The sequence below is a fragment of the Rhinopithecus bieti genome, unplaced genomic scaffold, assembly GCF_001698545.2.
Source record: "Rhinopithecus bieti isolate Rb0 unplaced genomic scaffold, ASM169854v2 scaffold_50799, whole genome shotgun sequence".
In the NCBI taxonomy this organism is placed as follows: Eukaryota; Metazoa; Chordata; class Mammalia; order Primates; family Cercopithecidae; genus Rhinopithecus; species Rhinopithecus bieti.
The window spans coordinates 411,928-434,432 of NW_016819917.1; the positions used below are offsets into that span (position 1 = coordinate 411,928).

The 22,505-nt window shown below is 44.1% G+C and overlaps 1 protein-coding gene across 3 annotated transcripts in view; it reads left to right on the plus strand.

Moving 5' to 3' along the window:
* Positions 1-3,517: 3,517 nt before the first annotated feature.
* LOC108520060 (zinc finger protein 813-like) overlaps positions 3,518-22,505 on the plus strand; it is a 24,994-nt gene continuing 6,006 nt past the window's right edge. For 2 of the 3 annotated variants that reach the window (XR_001882821.1, XR_001882820.1), the window contains exons 1-4: positions 3,518-3,599; positions 5,347-5,434; positions 7,946-8,072; positions 15,656-18,187. Coding sequence is in view for 1 of the 3 variants with exons in the window: in XM_017859334.1 (XP_017714823.1) it covers positions 5,420-5,434; positions 7,946-8,072; positions 15,656-18,183 (2,670 nt within the window). In the remaining 2 variants the exon portion in view is untranslated. Of the gene's footprint in view, positions 3,600-5,346; positions 5,435-7,945; positions 8,073-15,655; positions 18,615-22,505 lie in introns of those variants that run through there. The other variant, XM_017859334.1, reaches the window with a different exon arrangement.

Below are 22,505 nucleotides of genomic sequence, written 5' to 3' on the forward strand. Positions count from 1 at the left end.
GCTAAAATACCAAGGATAGCTTTTCTTTTCTTTTTTTCCTTTTTAATGCAGTTTCACTCTTGTCATCCAGGCTGGAATGCAGTGGCACAGTCTCAGCTCACTGCAACCTCCGCCTTCCGGGTTCAAGCGAGTCTCCTGCCTCAGCATCCTGAGAAGCTAGGATTACAATCATGTGCCACCACGCCCGGCTAACTGTTGCATTTTCAGTAAAGATGGGGTTTCACCATGTTGGCAAAACTGGTCTCGAACTCTTGACCTCAAGTGATCCCTCTGCCTCGGCCCTCCAAAGTGCCAGGATTACAGGTGTGAGTCACCGCGACCGACCAAGGATAGCCTTAAATTGACAAAGTAATAAGTTTTGTAACACTGTCAGTCCACTGGCAGGTAGGCATACCTTAGTTTTTACCTAAGCGCCTATGTAAGAAAAACTTAAAGAGTAGGTGTTTCCTTCGTTTTTGAGGATGCCCTACTGTGTAACTGGTAGCTTGTTTTTTGTTTGTTTGTTTTGTTTTTTGAGACAGAGTCTTGCTCAGGCATGAGCCACTGTGTCCAGCTGTATTTATTATTATTATTATTTATTGTTTCTTTTTGAGACGGAGTTTCACTCTTGTTGCCCAGGCTGGAGTGTAATGGTGCAATCTTGGCTCACTGCAACCTCCATTTCCTGGGCTCAAGCGATTCTTTTCCCTCAGACTCCCGAATAGCTGGGAATATAGGCGCACACCACCACGCCAGGCTAATTTTTGTATTTATAGGAGAGACGGGGGTTTCTCCATATTGGTCAGGTTGGTCTCGAACTTACAACTTCAGGTCACCTGCCCTCCTTAGTAATAGATCTGTATTACAAATGTGCTGGCACAACTAACTGGATGTTCACAGGGAAAAGAGTAATGTATCCCTATCTCACAAAAGCAAAATTTTATTTTAAAAGTTAAAAAAAAAAAAAAAGGCCGGGTGTGGTGGCTTATGCCTGTAATCCCAGCACTTTGGCAGGTTAAGGCGGGTGGATCACGAGGTCAAGAGATCGAGACAATCCTGGCCAATATGGTGAAACCCCGCATCTACTAAAAATACAAAAAATTAGCCGGGTATGGTGACAGGCGCCTGTAATCCCAATTACTAGGGAGGCTGAGGCAGGAGAATTGCTCGAACCCGGGAGGTGGAGGTTGCAGTGAGCTGAGATCGCGCCATTGCACTCCAGCCTGGGCAAAAAGAGCGAAACTCCGTCTCAAAACAAAAAAAAAAAGACGAGGAATGGAGCCCCGCGGGAGGGGTTGTTACTTTGTCTCCCAGGCTGGCCTGGACCCCTAGGCTGAGCAATCCTCCCGCCGCTGCTTCCTGAGTAGCTGGGACCTCAGGTTCCCACCTCTGCTCCCACATTCTTGCTGTGTTTAAGCAGCAGGTGGTGACCTCACTCCTCCATGGCCTAAGCACTCCGTCCCGCACCCCAGGCAAAGGCCCTAGGGAAGTATCTGAAACTGAGCACAGGGTGGACTCTGCCTCCCGGGTGAATGGAGAATAGAAAGGGAGAGGACTTCTATTCTGTTCTGTGGGCCGTCAGCATGAAAATGTACGTTTCGACCAGGCAGGGCTTTGAATTTTACGTTCTAGTTTGCATCCTTTTTCCAGACAATTCCAGGGCTTTGGAATCACGCTTCAGCCTTCCTGGCCGCTCTCACCTCCAAAACAGTCGCTGGGAGAGAGGCTGAGAGAAGCACGGGTCCCTCTCCGACCCCGTACTCTGCGGGTACTAAAGGGCAAGGTCTCTCCGCCTTACGCCCCGCCCCTACCTCGCTCAGGCCCCGCCCACCTCCTCGTTGGCTCCACCCAGGCCTGGTTTCTGTCCTGCGCGCGCAAATTCACGCAGACCAGGAAGCAGATCATGTGGAGTGAAAGTCACGCCGCCGCGGTGAGTTTTGTTCTGTGTTGTATTAAGTCAGCTCTCCCCGGGTCCCGGCACCTGGAACGTGGGGTCCCCGTAGACCTGGAAGTTCTACCCCTTCTTCCTTCACCTAGAGCAAACGCAGACGTTCTCCTGGGAATCCAGAAGCCGCTTGTTTTTGGTTTAAAGTCGCCCTAAGGGTGGTCCCCTTACCGGTCTTTCTGCTATAGGGCAATGTATACACTTCCTGTCGCGTAGTTTTCCTGCTCAAAACCGTTTTTTGACACCTTTTGCACTGCGCTTTTTAAAGTCCTCACCCCGAGAGGTAAATTCCCACCCTGCGTGCCTCCCAGACTCACCCTCATCGGTCCCTGGAGCACAGCGCCGCGACCCCAGTCCCTGGGAGGCCGCGTTCTCTGCCTGATCCTGCGGATCCCACCCTTGTCCGAAGGTGTCGTCGCCCCCCACCTCCCTCCTCATGCTGGGCCCTGCTGCTCCCCAGGTGTCGCCTCCACAGTCACCGCTTTCTCTGAGCCCGCATTGGGGACGTGCCCGGTGCCTGTACTGTGACACGGGGTGTTCTTGCCTGCCCAGCTCCAGCCCTTGGAAAATGCACTTCTCCGGGATGCAGGCGTTTTACTCCAAACCCTCATGTCATTGTGTGGGCCAAAGGGATCAGGAGACAGAGAGGGACTGAGAGAGCAGTAGAAAACCTGAGACAGAAAAGAAGAATGAGAAAGACACAAAACAGATGGCAAAGTAGAGGATGGTGAGGGATTTGCCAAGAGACAGCAAAATTGAAAAAGAAAATATAAGAAAGCAGGAGGAGAAAAGCAGCTGGAGAAATGTAGAGAAAAGCTAGATGTGCAGAGAAATGAAGGACAGACAGCAAGGTACGGAGAGGGGCAGAAATGTGTAGGCTCATCAGAGTGAGAAAGAGGAGGAGGGATTTGGAGCCAGGGCAAACAGAGCAGAGTGGTGCTGGTGGCAGAAAGAACAACAGGAGAACCACAGTAGGGAGGACACCTGGGGATCTGGGGTGCCAGAGAGGGGCCACGGGGTTACAACAGGGAAGAGAAGAGAATTTAACAGAGAGCAGAGGAGGCACAGAGATGGGAGAAGAGGCGGAAATCTATTTGAGGATGATCGAAAGATTGGGGAGAAGGAGCAAAGGAGCAACAGAGGTTAAATAAGTTGCGAGGATGGAGTCCGGGTAATTTTTGTATTTTAGTAGAGACAGGGTTTCACCAAGTTGGCCAAGCTGGTCTCGAACTCCTGACCTCAGGTGATCCACCCACCTTGACCTCCCAGAGTGCTGGAATTACAGGTGATGGCAGCTGTCCACCCACATATTCTTGATTGAAGAAATTTGCTTATGTCTTAGTTCTTTTTTCTAATTTTGTAAATTTTTTTTGAGATGTAGTCTTGCTCTGTCGCCCAGGCTGGAGTGCAGTGGAGCAATCTCTGCTCACTGCAAGCTCTGCCTCCCGGGTTCACACCATTCTCCTGCCTCAGCCCCCCCGAGTAGCTGGGACTACAGGCGCCCGCCACCACACCTGGCTAATTTTTTCTATTTTTAGTAGAGACGGAATTTCACTGCGTCAGCCAGGATGAACACTTCTGCATTTTATAAATGTTACTGAGATTTCCTTGTAAGGAAGAATTCAATGTTGGGAGTCAGTTTCATCAGAACATTTCAAAAGAATCTTTAGCCCAGGTATGTGAAAGATGTTTCTCCAATTTTAAGGATGGGATGATAAGACCAAACCTTCCCATTAGCCCTTCCAGGCCCCCATGTAAGAATTCAGGCACCTTCTCACTCATCTCAGACCTTCTCAGGGTAACATGGTGAAAATGGTTCCCACTCTGAGCCCCAGTGAGCCTCCCTGCAGCTTGATGATGAAGGGCTAGACCAGAAAAGCTCAACGGGAGGTTGACCAGGAGTGATCCTGACCCCTGAAATCATTGGCAAAATAGAGTGCAGGTCTGGGTGTGGCTTTTCTTCTGGGATAGAGGAGTGCTCACTTGTAATTAGAATTTTCAATAAGATGTAGTACCCCAAAAGGAAAAAAAAAAAAAAAAAGCAGAAGAATGGAAGAAACAGAGTTATACCCTCAGAAACAGAGAGCATATTCAGAGGCCTTTGTCTGTACGAGGATATCACAGCTACATCTAAAGCAGGTCATGTCAGTCCCTGGCAGGGAACCCTCTACCGGCTTCCCGGGTTCCCTAGGACAAAAGCCCAACTCCTCACTGTGGCTCCACAGCCATGTGTCCAGGGCCCCTGCCAGTGTCCAGCCTCCTCCTGGGAGCTTGCCCTCATCTCCTGACTCCCTCTGCTCCGTCACATTTGCTTTTCTCTTTTCCCAAACTCCAAAACCCTTCGTGTCCCAGGTCACTGTCCCTGCTCTTATTCTATGTTTCTAAATGAAGATGGCACTGTCCCTTTCTCCTTCAGGTCTAGGCTCAGAGATGCCTCCCATGGCCTCCCACCCACATCTGAAGTTCCCTCTGCCTGTCAGTGTCTATCACATTACTCAAGTTTTCTTATCTCTGTGTCAATCTCATCAGAAATGCGCCTTTTTATTTTGTTTTTATTTTATTTTTTTATTTTTCAAACAGAGTCTCACTCTGTCCTCCAGGCTGTGAGTGCAGTCTTGTGATCTTGGCTCACTGCAACCTCTGTCTCCTGGGTTCAAGTGATTCTTGTGCCTCAGCCTCCCAAGTAGCTGAGATTGCAGGTGTGTGCCTCCACACCCAGCTAATTATTGTATTTGTATTTTATTTTATTTTATTTTTGAGTCTTACTCTGTCACCCAGGCAGGAGTGCAATGGCGCATTCTCGGTTCACTACGAACTCCATTCCTCAGGTTCAAGTGATTTTCCTACCTCAGCCTCCCATGTAACTGGGATTACAGATGCCCACCAAGCCTGGCTACTTTTTGTATTTTTAGTAGAGATGTGGTTTCATCATGTTGGCCAGGCTTGTCTCAAACTCCTGACCTCAAGTAATCCACCCACCTCAGCCTTTCAGAGTGCTAGTATTACAGACATGAGCCATGGCCCCAACCCAATTTTGTATTTTAGTAGAGACAGGGGTTCACCATGCTGGCCAGGCTTGTCTCAAACACCTGAGCTCAAGTTATTTTTCCACCTCAGCTTCCTAAGTAGCTGGGACCACAGACACACAGACGTGCACCACCATACATGGCTAAGCTTTTGTATTTTTGGTAGAGTTTTCCTGAAGAGGAGCTCATCCCAGCCCAGCTCCCCACTGCTGCAGTGTGTGTGGGGGGGCTTCTCCAGGAGGGGAGTTTTCCTGTAGGAATTTTTTGTTCCTGGCGTAGTGGACAGCAGAGGGGACCGTATTTCCTCAGAGTGAGGTCTCCTTTGTATGTGGTGTTGTGTTACAGGGAGGGGGTGTGTTGGTTGTAAGCAATAAACAACATATTTTTAACATTCAGGATTGACTTCTAAAGACTCTTGGTCCATGAGGAAGAAACCCAGAAGAGGAAGAGGAAAGCAGAGGAGTCAGGGATGGCTCCTCCTCAGGTGAGATGATATTCTCGGTGGATTGTTCTGTCTCCTTCCTTTCAGAAACGCTGGGGCTTGGAGTTGGGAATCTTCTCTGAGTCTGAAGCGTCCTGCCTGACAGGTTTGCTCACATTCACCTGTGCCTTCCCTCAGTCCCTCTCATCTCGCTTAGATTCTGTCTCTTGTGACCCAGTGACATGAATTTGGGAAGAGGCTGCACTGGGCATGGGCCTGGGAAGGGCTCACACCAGACATGGATGGAGACGGGGTGAGGGTCCCATGGTGTCAGTGCTGTTGGGCAGCAGGGATTGTTCAGGGGCCACATCTGGATGCACTGGCAGCTCTCTGTGGACCAGGATTAGAGCAGCTGCCAATGGAAGTCACCTATTAATGTGCACAAAGAACGTGGTAAATTCTAGAAAAGACCAATAAGGGAAAATCTTTTCTCCCTGATTTTATACTACATTTTTAGATAATTGAGTGACTGTGTTTCTGACTCCAAAAATCTTATTAATTACAATGGAAGGTTCATACATAGACATGAATAGTACATGAATGATTCCTTCATTATTTTAAGAATATGAAATCAACATAAATAACAGCAGGAGATTCATTAAACCATTCTTAGCACATTTAGCTCATGAAGACTGTGGTGTTACTGTGGAGAGGCTTGCGAAACAGGTGTTTTTTGTAAAAATGGTTACAATTTTTCTCAAATATGGGAGTAGAGTATTTCTTTTTTATCCTAGAGGATAAAGCCGTATTCTCATTCCATCTATTATTATTATTATTTCTTCTGAAACAGTCTTGCTCTGTTGCCCAGGCTGCAGTGCAGTGGCATGATCTCAACTTACCGCAACCTCTGCCTCGCAGATTGAAGCGATTCTCCTGCCTCAGCCCACCTAGTAGCTGGGTTTATAGGTGTGGGCCACCATACCTGGCTAATTTTTTTTGCTTGGCCAAATATTGCTACTTTTTATATTTTTAAAACCTTTACATGTATAAATATATATATACACATACACACACATCTATATATATATATAATACATATAAACTGACACATATATATTTTGAAAATCTGGGGAAAATGACAACCCTTTTTATTAACATCTAATTTCTTGTGAGTCTTTGTAGGTTTTATTATTTTTTGGACATATATACACAAAGTAGATTTTCATACTTTGAGTAAGTATGTTTTCGTCTATTTTATTTTCTTTTGAGATAAGGTCTCACTCTGTTGTCCAGGCTGGAGTGCAGTGGCATGATCTTAGCTCACTGCAACCTCTACCCTCAAGCTCAAGCCATCCCCCAACCTCTGCCTCTGAGGTAGCTTGGTACCACATGTGGGTACCACCATGCCTGGTTAATTTTTTTTTTTTTTTTTTTTGAGACGGTGTCTTATTGGAGTGCAGTGTTGTGATCTCAGCTCACTGCAACCTCTGCTTTCCTGGTTCAAGCAATTCTCCTGCCTCAGCCTCCTGAGTAGCTGGGAATACAGGCAAGTTCCACCTTGCCAGGATAATTTTTTGGTATTTTCAGTAGAGATGTGGTTTCACCTTGTTAGCCACGATGGTCTCAATTTCCTAACCTCATGATCTACCCACTTCACCCTCCCAAAGTGTTGAAATTACAGGCATGAGCCACCTCGCCCCTCCTTTTTTTTTTTTTTTTTTTTGAGGCAAATTATTAGTTTCCCAGGCTGGAGTGCAGTGGCACGAACTTGGATCACTGCAACCTCTGCCTCCCATGTTCAAGTGATTCTTCTGTTTTGGCCTCCCGAGTAGCTGGGATTATAGTCAAGTGCCATCACCCCTGGGTAATTTTTTTGTATGTTTAGGAGAGACAGTGTTTCACCATTTTGGCCATGCTGGTCTTGAACTCCTGACCTCAGGTGATCCGCCTGCTTCAGCCTTACAGAGTGCTGGGGTTACAGGCATGAGCCACCATGCCCAGCCCCACCAATTATTATTAAATATATGTTGTTATATTTAAACATCACATGATGTATATATTTGTTTTTTGGTAACACCCCAAGCAAAGCTGCAGCTTAGGTCCTTGTCCATACAGCATCTCCTTTCCCTATGACATCCTCCACCCTCTTTCCAACCTCACTGGGGAGCCCTATTGTCAGTTTTGTGCTGGGATTACAGGCATGTGTCATTGCGCCCGCCCTAAATTTTACTGTGGATGTTGTCATCTTCGAAGACATCAGTCGTGCTCTCTCATCTACATAATGAATGTTACTTGGTGTGTCAATAAAAGTTTCAAACATTTCTCTAAAAGGAACCCTATGTTGATTTTTTATTTATTTCTTGTGTTTTTCACAAACATAAGAAATTCATACTGAGAGTGTGTCTTGACGTCTTCTCAAAGTGTAATAAAGACATCATGTGGTGAAAAATCCCTTACTCGAATTTGTCAGAACCTTCACTACAACTAAATCCATGCTTTCCCTTCTCTTCTCGTTTTCTGTAAAGATAAGAACTCCTCCCATAGCCATTTCCTTAAAATGTGTTTTCCTTTCAGGGTCTACTGACATTCAGGGATGTGGCCATAGAATTCTCTCAGGAGGAGTGGAAATGCCTGGACCCTGCTCAGAGGACTCTGTACAGAGATGTGATGTTGGAGAATTATAGGAACCTGGTCTCCCTGGGTGAGGAGAACTTCCCTCCAGAAGTGGGGATGTGCCCTTGTGTGTCTTTGCATTTTCTCTTGTTGCCTCTTGGGAGTCACATCCTTGCTTGACTAAAATGGAAGCCGTATTGATTTTGGAATGAAAAGCTTCATGATGTAGCATCTGGACTTTCACTGTCCCATTTGTTTAGATCTTCTGCATTCTTCATGATACCTCAGTGAGGTTTCCAGGACTAAAGTAGGCATAAAAGCTTAGGGAAGGCTGGCACTTTGGGAGGCCGAGGCATGTGGATCACTACAGGTCAGGAGTTCGAGACCAGCCTGGCCAAGATGGAGAAACCCCGTCTCTATTAAAAATACAAAAATTAGCCAGTCATCGTGGCACATGCATGTCATCCCAGCTCCTAGAAAGGCTGAGGAAAGAAAATCACTTGAAGCCAGGAGGTCAAGGTTGCAGTGAGCAGAGAACACACCACTGCACTCCAGCCTGGGCAACAGAGCAAGACTCGCTTAAAGAAACAAAAACAAAAATAAAACCTTTCAGCCGACTTTAAACATCTCCAGTTCCCTGTCTGCTTCTCCTGTGCGTTTGATTCAGTAGTTTTTGGAAGAGAGCTCCATGTCCACATATTACATATTACAATACTCCCCAAGCATTCAGAAGGAGTCAGAGGAGGAATTTGTAAAACCTTTTCCTAGATCATCTGCAGTGTCTTCTTTCCTACAGAAACATAGGGCTGGGACTCCAGAAAAGCTCCAGCACATCATGGTCATTTCTTTTTATAAGCAGGAGTCTCTGACCTGTTAAGCCTGTTAAACAGGAGTCTCCACATCAGAGCAAGGGAAAGAGCCCTGGACCATGGAGAGTGAAGTGAAAATAGCAAGAAATTCCAGCTGGGTGGGAATGTATTACAGGTGTAAAGGCAGGTAAGGGCTCAGATGGGCAGAGTGGAAGCTCCACCTTCCAATAGTGTGTGGGGAAACGCTCTGCAAATGGAAAAATTCTGTGGGAAAAGGAAAGTTTAAATCCTTACATCTCTGAAAGGACATCTTTCTTTGCCCTCACTTGCCCTTCTGCTGTTGCCCTGCCCTGCCCTGCCCGTCCCTTTTCTTCCCTTCCCTTCCCGTCCCTTTTCTTCCCTTTCCTCTCTTTCTTTCTTAGAAGGAGTCTCGCTCCATCTTCCAGGCTGGAGTGCAGTGGCCCAATCTCTGCTCACTGCAAGCTCCTCCTCCCAGGTTCACGCCATTCTCCTGCCCCAGCCTCCTGAGCAACTGGGATTACAGGCGCCCGCCAATAGACCTGGCTAAGTTTTTGTATTTTTAGTAGAGACGGGGTTTCATCATGTTAGCCGTGTGCTCTCAGTCTGCTGACCTGGTGATCCTTCCACCTGGGCCTCCCAAAGTGCTGGGATTACAGGCGTGAGCCACCGCACCTGGCCTCTTTTTTTTTTTTTTGATGACAGAATCTTACTTTGTCACCCAAGCTACAGTGCAGTGGTGGAATCCTGTCTAAATGCAGCCTCCACCTTCTGGGCTCAAATGTTTCTTGTGGCCCAGCTTCCTGAGTAGCTGGAACTGCAGGCGCTTATCACCATGCCCAGCTAATTTTTGTGTTTTTAGTAGAGATGGGGTTTCACCGTGTTGGCCAGGCTGGTCTCCAACTCCTCATCTCGAGTGATCCACCTGCCTCAGCTTCCCAAAGTGCTGGGATTACAGGCATGAGCCGTCATGCCCAATCATTATTATTTTAAGTAGTTTTGTCTTTTAGTTCTTAGTAAACATGTAAGTGGCTGAAGCATGATTCCAGGGTGAATATAACAACCACGTTAGTGTCCATCCCTTTCAGTATGCAGAAGTGAAGTGTGTTGTATAGATACTTGGGCCGAGGTTGTTGTTGCAGGTATCTTAAACATCTTAAAATATAGCATAATGATGAAACTTAAAATTTCCATAAACTGGACATGTACAGTGGCTCACGCCTATTTTCCCAGCACTTTGGGAGGACGAAGTGGGCAGATCACCTAAGGTCAGGAGTTCAAAACCATCCTGGCTAATATGTCAAAACTTCATCTCTACCAAAATTACAAAAATTAGCCAGGTACAGTGGTGGGTGGTTGTAATCCCAACTACTCAGGAGGCGGAGACAGGAGAGTTGCTTGAGGCAGGATAGTTTCTTGAACCCGTGAGGCGGAGGTTGCAGTGAGCCACGATTGCACCATTATACTCCATCGTGGGATTCAGAGTGAGACTCCACCTCAAAATAAATAAATAAATAAATAAATCTATACCCTGCAAAAACTACTTCTCCAGTAGAACTTTTTATTATTATTATTATTATTATTTAGTTTTATTATTTTTTTTGAGATGGAGTCTCGCTCTGTCGCCCAGACTGGAGTGCTGTGGTGCGATCTTGGCTCACTACAAGCTCCACCTCCCAGGTTCATGCCATTCTTCTGCCTCAGCCTCCCAAGTAGCTGGGACTACAGGCGCCCGCCACCACGCCTGGCTAAGTTTTGTATTTTAGTAGAGATGGAGTTTCACTGTGTTAGCCAGGATGGTCTCAATCTCCTGACCTTGTGATCCACCCGCCTCTGCTTCCCAAAGTGCTGGGATTACAGACATGAACCACCACGCCAGGCCTTTTTTTTAAATTTATGTCAGTTATTTCTGTGTATGTTGCATATCCGTTAACATATACGTACAGTATTTTTTCATACCTTTTTATTTTAAAGGATATGCAAAAAGTTTAGTTATGAAGAAAAGGGACACTTATGCCAGTTTCTGTATCTGTCCTTTTATTAATCAATTATGTATTTATGAGACAGAGTTTTGCTCTTGTCACTCAGGCTGAAGTGCAGTGCTGTGATCTTGGCTCACCACAACCTCTGACTCCTGGGTTCAACCCATTCTCCTGCCTCAGCCTCCTGAGTAACTGGAATTACAGGCATGTGCCACCACACCCAGCTAATTTTGTACTTTTAGTAGAGACAGGGTTTCTGCTTGTTCACCAGGCTGGTCTTGAACTGACCTCAGGTGATCCACTTGACTTGTCCTCCCAAAATGCTGGGATTACAGGTGTGAACCACCATGCCTGTCCTGCCTTTTTTTTTTTTAAATTTACCTTTACTGGAGAACTTTATATATGTTTGTGGGTTGGAGTTACTCTTTAGCCTTCTTTCATTTCTTTTTTTGTTTGTTTGTTTGTTTGTTTGTTTGAGACGGAGTCTCGCTCTGTCGCTGGGGCTGGAGTGCAGTGGCCGGATCTCGGCTCACTGCAAGCTCCGCCTCCCGGGTTCACGCCANTAGCCTTCTTTCATTTCTTTTTTTGTTTGTTTGTTTGTTTGTTTGTTTGAGACGGAGTCTCGCTCTGTCGCTGGGGCTGGAGTGCAATGGCCGGATCGCGGCGCACTGCAAGCTCCGCCTACCGGGTTCAAGCCATTCTCCCGCCTCAGCCTCCGGAGTAGCTGGGACTACAGGCGCCCGCCACCTCGCCCAGCTAGTTTTTTTGTATTTTAGTAGAGACGGGGTTTCACCGTGTTAGCCAGGATGGTCTCAATCTCCTGACCTCATGATCTGCCCGTCTCGGCCTCCCAAAGTGCTGGGATTACAGGCTTGAGCCCTGCGCCCGGCCCTCTTTTTTTTTTTTTTTTTTTTTTTTTTTTATCTTTGAGGTGGAGTCTTAGTCTGTCACCCAGGCTAAAGTGCGGTGGTATCATCTAGGCTCACTGCAACCTCCACTTCCCAGGTTCAAGCGATTCTCCTGCCTCAGCCTCCCAAGTAGCTGGGACTATAGGCGAATGCCAACATCCTGGGATAATTTTTTTGTGTTTTTTTAGTAGAGACAGGGTTTTACCTTGTTAGCCAGGATGGTCTAGATCTCCTGACCTTGTGATCTCCAGCCTTAGCCTCCCAAAATGCTGGGATCACTGGCATGAGTCATGGCACCTGGCCTGTCTCAACGTTTTTAAAACATGTTAGTGCTAGTAGATGGCTTCAAGTATTGCAAGTTTTACAGTACTCTTAATTACCTTTGTTTAATAAGATTTGTCACCTTCAGTGATGTCGATGATGAGATGTCCCTCTTCCTGTCTCTGTCATTTCACTGTCCTGTCAGAAACAGTAGATTCCTTGAGGTCAGGAGTTTGAGAACAGTCTGGCCAACATGGTGAAACCTTGAATGTACTAAATGCCAAAAATGGGCCAGACACAGTGGCTCACACCTGTAATCCCAGCAATTTGGGATGCCAAGATAGGTTGATCACTTGAGGTCAGGAGTTCAAGTCAAGCCTGGCCAACATGGTGAAACCCCATCTCTATTAAAACTACAAAAATGAGCTGTGCATAGTGGTGTACACCTGTAATCCCAGCTACTTGGGCGGCTGAGGCAGGAGAATCACTTGAACCTGGGAGATGCAGGTTACAATGAGCTGAGATCACACCACTGCAGTGAAGCCTGGGTGACAAAGGGAAACTCTAGACTGAAGAGGAAGAATCACTTGAGGTAGCAGAATCGTGCCACTATACTCCAGCCTGGGTGATAGAGCATGACTCGATCTGAAAAACAAACAAAAAGGGAAATAGCTTAAACTGGGAGGCTTCAGACACAGACATTTATTTCTCATGAATTTGGAAAGTGGGAAACCCAAGAGCAAGATGCCAGCCAAATTGGTTCCTAGTGAGAGCCTTCTTCATGGTTTAGCCCGGCCATCTTCCTCCTGTGTTTTTTTTTTTTTTTTTGAGACGGAGTCTTGCTCTGCCGCCCAGGCTGGAGTGCAGTGGCCGGCTCTCAGCTCACTGCAAGCTCCGCCTCCCGGGTTCAAGCCATTCTCCTGTCTCCGCCTCCCGAGTAGCTGGGACTACAGGCGCCCGCCTCGTTGCCCGGCTAGTTTTTTTTTGTATTTTTTAGTAGAGACGGGGTTTCACCATATTAGCCAGGATGGTCTCGATCTCCTGACCTCGTGATCCACCCATCTCGGCCTCCCAAAGTGCTGGGATTACAGGCTTGAGCCACCGTGCCCGGCCCTCCTGTGTTTTAATACGGTGGAAAGAGGAACAGGCAATGAGCTCTTTAATATCTCTTTATAAATGCACTAGTCCTATTCACAAGTAGTCAACACCCATGACTCAGTTCTCTCAAGGTCCGCATCTGCAGGAACATCCTATTAGAGAATACCAAATCTACCGAAGCNAGAGGAACAGGCAATGAGCTCTTTAATATCTCTTTATAAATGCACTAGTCCTATTCACAAGTAGTCAACACCCATGACTCAGTTCTCTCAAGGTCCGCATCTGCAGGAACATCCTATTAGAGAATACCAAATCTACCGAAGCTTATTTGAAAAGTATTTATCTTATTTTATTTTTTTGAGAAGGAATATCATCCTGTCATCCAGGCTGGAGTACAGTGGCATGATCTTGGCTCACTGCAACCTCCACCTCCCGGGTTCAAACGATTCCTGCCTCAGACTCCCAAGTAGCTGGGATTACAGGCACCTGCCACCATGCCCAGCTAATTTTTTCGTATTTTTAGTAGAGATGGGCTTTCACCTTGTTGTCCAGGCTGGTCTTAACTCCTGACCTCATGATTCACCCGCCTCAGCCTGCCAAAGTTCTGGGATTACTGGTATGTGTCACAGCACCTGGTCGTTAGTCAATTCTTATTCTTTATAATGCTGTGTATTTTCTTGACCTCATATATCAGAAGGTAGTGATCTTAACATGTATTTCAGGTCTTATGTTGTGTACTGCTGGTAAGTACAAGTTTTGGCTTTTTTCTTAAGAGGGAATTGTTTAGAATTCTTCAGCCTTATAAATCTACTTATTATTTTCTTGCTTGTTTTATAATGGGTTGCAATATTTGATTAATTGATTTTTATGATTTTACAAGTGACTTTTCAGTATGTGGCATGCAATATAACTGGCACACTCCACTCGCTAATGTCACCAACTGGCGCTAGGTGCAGTGGCTCATGCCTCTAATCCCAGGACTTTGGGAAGCCAAGACATGTGGATCACCTGAGGTCAGGAGTTTGAGACCAGCCTGGCCAACATGGTGAAACCCCATCTCTACTAAAAATACAAAAATTAGTGGGCTGGGCATGGTAGCTCACACCTGTAATCCCAACACTTTGGGATGCCAGGGTGGGTGGATCACAGGGTCAAGAGATCGAGACCATCCTCACTTACATGGTGAAACCCCATCTCTATTAAAAATACAAAAAATTAGCCAGGTATGGTGGCAGGCACCTGTAGTCCTGGCTGCTTGGGAGACTGAGGTGGGAGAATGGCATGAACCTGGGGGGCGGAGCTTGCAGTGAGCCAAGATCACGCCACTGCACTCCAGTCTGGGTGACAGAGCAAGACTCTGCCTCAAAAAAAAAAAAAAAATTAGGTGAGGGGCATGGTGGCAAGTGCCTGTAATCCCAGGTGCTCAGGAGGCTGAGGCAAGAGACTCACTTGAATCCAGGAGGCAGAGGTTGCAGTAAGCCAAGATCTACAGCCTGGGTGACAGTGAGACTCCATCTCAAAAAAATAAAAATACTGAAAACTGAAAAAAAAGTCACAACATGCCTGTTACTCATGGATATAGTTAATTTTGTAACAGTTATTCAGAAAAATATGGTATTAACATTTTATTTTTTTTTGAGACAGAGTCTTACTCTGTTGCCCAGGATAGAGTGCAGTGGCATGATCTCAGCTTACCACAATCTTTGTCTCTCGAGTTCAAGTGATTATCCTGTCTCAGCCTCCCAAGTACCTAGGATTACAGGCACCTGGGACTATGACCAGCTAGTTTTTGTATTTTTAGTAGAGACGGGGTTTTGTCATGTTGGCCAGGCTGGTCGAACTCCTGACTTGAGGTGATCCGCCTGCCTAGGCCTCCCAAAGTACTGGGATTACAGGTGTGAGGCACCACCCCCTGCCTTTTTTTGCTTTTTGGGATGGAGTCTCACTTTGACACCCAGGCTGGAGTGCAGTGTGTGATGTTGGTTCACTGCAACCTTTGCATCTTGGCTTGACGCGATTCTTGTACCTCAGCCTCCGGAGAAGCTGGGAATACAGGTGTGGGCCACCATACCTGGCTAATTTTTGTAATCTTTTGTTATTTTGTCAATGCCATGATTGTTTGACAACATAGAATTTCCATTGATCTTGACTATCCTTACAACAACTGGTTGTGAATTATTTACCAATATAGTATATTGTCTGGTTTTTTAGCAGTTATTTGTATATACTAAATATGCTGTAAATATCAAGAATATATATTTTTCTTTTTTGATGTGACACTGATACGCTTTTTGCACAGTGTGATACACTTTAGAGTGTCAGTGGAAAAACACTCCTTACTTTAGGCTTATGCATGTTTGTGGCCTGTCAGTGTTTTGTCAATAATACTGGAAATGGCTTCCACAGAAATGATTTGAAGTACATGGAATCACCCTTTATTTATTAAAGAATCTTACTCCTTTTGTGTTCCTAAACTTTGAAGCTCAAGTTCGGGAAGTTTAAAATAAGTATTGTTTTTTGTGTCATAGTTACATATTTCAGTATTATATACCATCTGTACTTAATTGGAAACCTATTGGTGTTTATATTTTGCAGATATCTCTTCCAGATGCGTAATGAAGACATTGTCATCAACAGGGCAACGCAATACAGAAGTGATCCACAAAGGGACATTGCAAAGACAAGCAAGTCATCACATTGGAGAATGTTGCTTCCAGGAAATTGCAACAGATATTCATGACTTTGTTTTTCAGTGGCCAGAAGATGAAACAAATGACCATGAAGCACCCATGACAGAAATGAAAAAGTTGACAGGTAGTACAGACCGATGTGATCAAATGCTTGCTGGAAACAAGCCTATTAAAGATCAGCTTGGATCAAGCTTTCATTCGCATCTGCCTGAACTGTGTATATTTCAGCCCAAAGGGAAAATTGATAATCAAGTGGAGAAGTCTATCAACAATGCTTCCTCAGTTTCAACATCCCAAAGAATTTCTTTTAGGCCCAGAACCCACATTTCTAATAAGTATGGGAATAATTCCCTTCATTCTTCATTACTCAGAAAAAAACGGAATGTAAACATGAGAGAAAAATCTTTCCAATATGTTGAGAGCAGCAAAGCCTTCAATTGTAGCTCACCCTTTAAAAAACATCAGATCATCCATTTAGGAGAGAAACAATATAAATGTGATGTATGTGGCAAGCTCTTTAATCAGAAGCGATACCTTGCATGCCATAGTAGATGTCACATTGGTGAGAAACCTTACAAGTGTAATGAGTGCAGCAAGACCTTCAGTCACAATTCATCCCTCTTCATTCACAAAGCACTTCATACTGGAGAGAAACCTTATGAATGTGAAGAATGTGACAAAGTTTTCAGTCGCAAATCACACCTTGAAAGACATAGGAGAATTCATACTGGAGATAAATCTTACAAATGTGAAGAATGTGACAAACTTTTCAGTCACAAATCATATCTTGAAAGACATAGGAAGATGCATACTGGAGAAAAACCATATAAATGTAAGGTTTGTGACAAGGCTTTCGTGTGTAATTCATACCTGGCAATACATACTACAATTCACACTGGAGAGAAACCTTACAAGTGTATTGAATGTGGCAAGTTTTTCAATCAACGCTCAACCCTTGCCTACCATCATAGACTTCATACTGGAGAGAAACCTTACAAATGTGAAGAATGCAATAAAGTTTTCAGTCGCAAATCACACCTTGAAAGACATAGGAGAATTCATACTGGAGAGAAACCATACAAATGTAAGGTTTGTGACAAGGCTTTTGCGTGTAATTCATACTTGGCAATACATAGTATAATTCACACTGGAGAGAAACCTTACAAGTGTAATGAATGTGGCAAGTTTTTTAATCAACGATCAACCCTTGCAGGACATCGTAGAGTTCATACTGGAGAGAAACCATATAAATGTAAGGTTTGTGACAAGGCTTTCCAAAGGGATTCACACCTGGCACAACATCAGAGAGTTCACACTGGAGAGAAACCTTACACATGTAATGAATGTGGCAAGGTTTTCAGTATAAAAGCAAACCTTGCATGTCACCATAAACGTCATACTGGAGAGAAACCTCATAAATGTTACAAATGTGAAGAATGTGAGAAAGTTTTCAGTCGCAAATCACACCTGGAAAGACATAGGAGGATTCATACTGGAGAGAAACCATACTATTGTAAGGTTTGTGACAAGGCTTTCTGGAGTGATTCACACCTGGCACAACATCAGAGAGTTCATACTGGAGAGAAACCTTACAAGTGTAATGAGTGTGGCAAGACCTTCCATCGGATATCATCCCTTGTAAGCCATCGTAGATATCATACTGGAGAGAAACCTTACAAGTGTAATGAGTGTGGCAAGACCTTCACTAGAAATTCAGGCCTTGTAATTCATAAGGCAATTCATACTGGAGAGAAACCTTACAAGTGTAATGAGTGTGGCAAGACCTTCACTAGAAATTCAGGCCTTGTAATTCATAAGGCAATTCATACTGGAGAGAAACCTTACAAGTGTAATGAGTGTGGCAAGACCTTCACTAGAAATTCAGGCCTTGTAATTCATAAGGCAATTCATACTGGAGAGAAACCTTACAAGTGTAATGAGTGTGGCAAGACCTTCACTAGAAATTCAGGCCTTGTAATTCATAAGGCAATTCATACTGGAGAGAAACCTTACAAGTGTAATGAGTGTGGCAAGACCTTCACTAGAAATTCAGGCCTTGTAATTCATAAGGCAATTCATACTGGAGAGAAACCTTACAAGTGTAATGAATGTGGCAAGGGTTTTAATCAACAAGGACATCTTGCACAACATCAGAGAGTTCATACTGGAAAGAAATTTTACAAGTGTAATGAGTGTGACAAGACCTTCAATCAGATGTCATTTCTTCTACACCGTCATAGACTGCATACTGGAGAGAAACCTTACAAGTGTAATGAATGTGGCATGGATTTTAATCAACAATCACACCTTGCAAGTCATCATAGACTTCATATTGCAGAGAAATTTTACAAATGTGAAGAATGTGACAAAGTTTTCAGTTGCAAATCACAGCTTGAAAGACATAGGAGAATTCATACTGGAAAGAAACCATAGAAATGTAAGGTTTGGGACAAGACTTTTGGGAGTGATTCACACCTGGCAAAACACACTAGAATTCACACTGGAGAGAAACCTTACAAGTGCAATGAATGTGGCAGAGCCTTTAGTGGGCAGTCACCACTTATTCACCATCAAGTAATCCATGGTATAGGGAAACTTGACCAATGTAATGATTGTCACAAAGTTTTCAGTAATGCTATAATCATTGCAAATCTTTGGAGAATCTGTAATGAAGAGAGATCTTACAAGTGTAATAAATGTGGCAAATTTTTCAGACATCGTTCATATATTGTGGTTCATCAGCAAACTCATGCTGAAGAGAAACCTTTTGCCTGTAATCCCAGCACTTTGAGAGGCCAAGACAGGTAACTCACTGGAGGTCAGGAGTTTGAGAACAGCCTGGCCGAGAGACGTGCACCACTTTTTTCAGCCTGTCTTTTCTTTTCCTTTTTTTTTTTTTTTTTGATGGAGTCTTGCTCTGTCACCCTGGCTGGAGTGCATTGGCATGATCTCAGCTCACTGGAACTTCCACCTCCCAGGTTCAAGTGATTCTCCTGCCTCAGTCTCCAGAGTAGCTAGGACTAAAGTTGTGTGCCACCATACCTGGGTAATTTTTTTTATTTTTACTAGAGACTGGGTTTCACCGTGTTAGCTAGGATGGTCTTGATCATCTAACCTGATGATCCACCCGCCTCCACCTCCCAAATTGCTGAGATTACAAGCGTGAGCCACCGTTCCTGGCCTGTTTTTGGTTTCTTTAACAAAAAGTTATAGGGATTTTAATGGATATTGTGTTGAATCTAAATAACATTCAGTTATATAACCATTCAGGAATATTAATTTTCCAATCAATAAGGGTTGTATATCTATACATGTTTTTAATCATTCTGATCAATGTTTGTAGATTTTAAGGTACAAACTTCTCAAATTTTATGTTTATTCCTAAGTATTTCTGACTTTAAATTCTCTAGCAAATGGAAGTGTTTTGATTTTTTTAAAATTGTTTATTGTTAATGTATGGAAATTCACCTAATTTTTGGTGCTGTTATTTTATTCTGCAAATACACTGAATGTATTAGTTCCAGTTGTATTTTGCTTGAAACTTTGTGATTTTCTTCACAGAAGATCATGTCTTCTACAAACAAATAGAACTTTGCTTCTTTCTTTCTGTTTTGGATTTGTTTGATTTCTTTTACTATTTCATTGCTCTGGCTAGGACAACCAGTATTTACTGAATAGAAGGGGTGAGAGCATTCTTGCATCATCTGAGATCCTACAGGAAAAGTATTCCTTTTCCCTTGATTGGTTATTTCCACTGCGGTCATTTCATGGATGGTCTTTGTATTGTTGAAGTAAATTTCCTTCTGTATCTATTTTGTTTAGGATTTCCATGATGACTGGATGTTGGATTTTGTGAATTGCTTTTTCTCCATCTATTGAGATGATGTGGTTTTCATCTTTCGTTCTGTTCAAGTGGTATATCACATTGATTTCCTTAAATATGTTGAACCATCCTTGCATCTCAGAAATAAGTGGCACTTGAATATCTACAATCCTTTTTATATCCTCTTGAATACAGTTTGCTAGTACAAGGGGTCTCCATGAAGTTCAGGGGAAAAAACAAAAGAAAATTGTGGGAAAAACATAAGAAAATTGTGCATGAATGTCACATTTTTTGCACCAATATAAACTGATACAAATCTGTTATAACGTCTGAACAGGGTCTAGTTTGAGGCACTCAGAAGGGTAAGACATGAGTTTGAAAAGAAACTTAAAGCAACATAAATTCTGCAAAATTGAAACAAGAAGAAACATCAAATTTATGATGAGACCAGATGCAGTTGTTCAGGCCTGTAATCCCAGCACTTTCAGAGGCCGAGATAGTTGGGTCATGTGAGCCCTGGTATTCAAGAACAGCCTGGGAATAATGATGAACCCCCTTCTCTACAAAAATACAAAGATTAGCTGAGCATGTTGGCACATGCCTGCTGGTTCAGCTTCTGTGGAGTCTGCAGTGGGAGGATGGCTTGAGTCTGGGAGGTTGAAGTTACAGGGAGTGATGATCATGCTACTGTACTCCAGTGTGGGTAACTGAGAGAGATAGTGTCTCAAAAAATGAATACAGTGAAGTTCAGGTAGACTGACAATGAAATCATTGATGCTTTGTGAAAAGTATGGGGATGATGCTCAAAATAAATCACTAGTTTGTAAATAGATAACTCATTTTAAGTCGGGAGAAGACAATGTAGAAAGTGATGCATGGAGCAGCAGGCAGACCATCCACATTAGTTTTACAGACAAAAATAAATGTTCATGTTGCAATGAAAAGGACTGACAGCTAGCAGCAGAAACAGTAGTTAGGAGTTTGAGACCAGCCTGGATAACATGGTGAATCCCTGTCTCTACTGAAAATACAACAATTAGCTGGGCATGGTGGCTGTCACCTGTTATCCCAGCTACTCGGGGTCTGAGACAGGAGAATCATTTGAACCTGGGAGGCTGAGGTTGCAGTGAACTGAGATGGTGCCATTGGACTCTAGACTGAGCAACAACAGTGAAACTCTAAGAAAAAAAAAGGTTTGGCCCCTTTCTTCTCTCCACCATCATGGTGTGTGCTTGACTCCACTTCTTGGCATGTCTTCTCACAAGACTTTCAGGATTACATGATTCGTGGCTAAGAAACAAAAGCAAAATCCTCTTATTTCCCAATGGATTCAGATGAAAACTGGTAGTAAAATCAGGTACTACTGTAAAATGAGACATTTTAGAAGAGCCAAGCTGTGTGTATAAGGAATTGCATGTGAGATGGCACACGTATTTATGCTGTCTGAAGATCACTATCACGTTACTATATCAAGCTGAAAATATCACCCCTAGAAAGTTGGACATGTTTTATTGAGAATGTATTTTTTCTCCCTGGATCTGTTATGAACACCTTAGTTGGCTGGGTTCAGTAATAAATATGTGAAACCTTTCATATAAAGTATATAAAACAGTATCAGCAAGTCACAGCATTATGGCTGTCACAAGCTTGTGAAAGGAAATTCAAAATTACTAAGCCAAAGAGAAAAGTCAGCCTGAGAACTGCGTCAGACAAACCTGCCTTCTGTTTTCTTCCTAAACAAGATAGTTACAAAGATTTTTTTTTAAAGCTACATATGCCCCTCACAAACTGGGAGCCTCAAGATCTCCACCCTAAAATAGTTCTGTTGAATTTCACTCTGGCAATATAAACTGATACCTTATCTCCACAGGTATGGGACAGAACCCATCCCTCTGCACACCTGCGACAAATGTCTATCTGATTGCTTCCCCTGTCCTATTGTTTATGTAAAAATGCCAGTCACTGAGTCAGCTGAGGCTTAAGTGACTGTTCCTCCTCCCCCTCTGAAATATAAATTGTGTATTTAGTGAAAGGCTGCTGATCAAAGACTCAAGGAATGTGATCATTTGTTGTCTACCTGTGACCCAGAAACTCGCCAATTCCAGTTATTACACCTTTCCAGACGGACCAATGTATGTGCTATATGTACTGATTGCTGTCTCGTGTGTCTGTAAAATGTGTGAAACCAAACTGCAGCCTCAACACCACAGGTACACATCGTCAGGACCTCCTAGGTTCGTGTTATTTGGCCTTAGATTCCCCCTGTCCCCAGACCCAGGACGCATGTATTTCCTTTTTCTTCACTTCTATTAAAGATGGGTCTCATTCTGTTGCCCAGAAAGGAGAGCAGTGACAGGATCAGAGCTCACTGCAGCTTCAACCTCCTGGGTTCAAGGGATCCTTCCACCTCAGCCTTCAAAGTTGCTGGGACCGCAGTCGCATGCCACTGCACCAGGCAAAATTTTGTGTTCCTGGTAGAAATGGGTTTTCACCATGTTGCCCAAGATGGTCTCGAACTCCAGGGCCGAAGCGATCCAGCCGCATCGGCCTCCCAAAGTGTTGGGATTGCAGGCATGAGCCACCACGCCCGGCTTGTTTCTTAATTAAAAAAAAGAAAAATAGGCCAGGTGCTGTGGCTCACGCCTGTAATCCCAGCACTTTGGGAGGCCATGGCGGGCGGGTCACCTGAGGTCAGGTATTTGAGAACAGCCTGGCTAACATGGTGAATCCTCGTCTCGACTAAAATATAGAAATTAGCTTGGTTTGTTGGTGAGTGAGTGTAATCCCGCTACTCTGGAAGCTGAGGCAGGAGAATGGCTTGAATTCGGGAGGGGGAGGTTGCAGTGAGCCAAGAGCATGCAACCGCACTCCAACTGGGCAACAGAGTGAGATTCCATCTAAAATGAAAAACTGCTTCTCTTTTTTTTTTTTT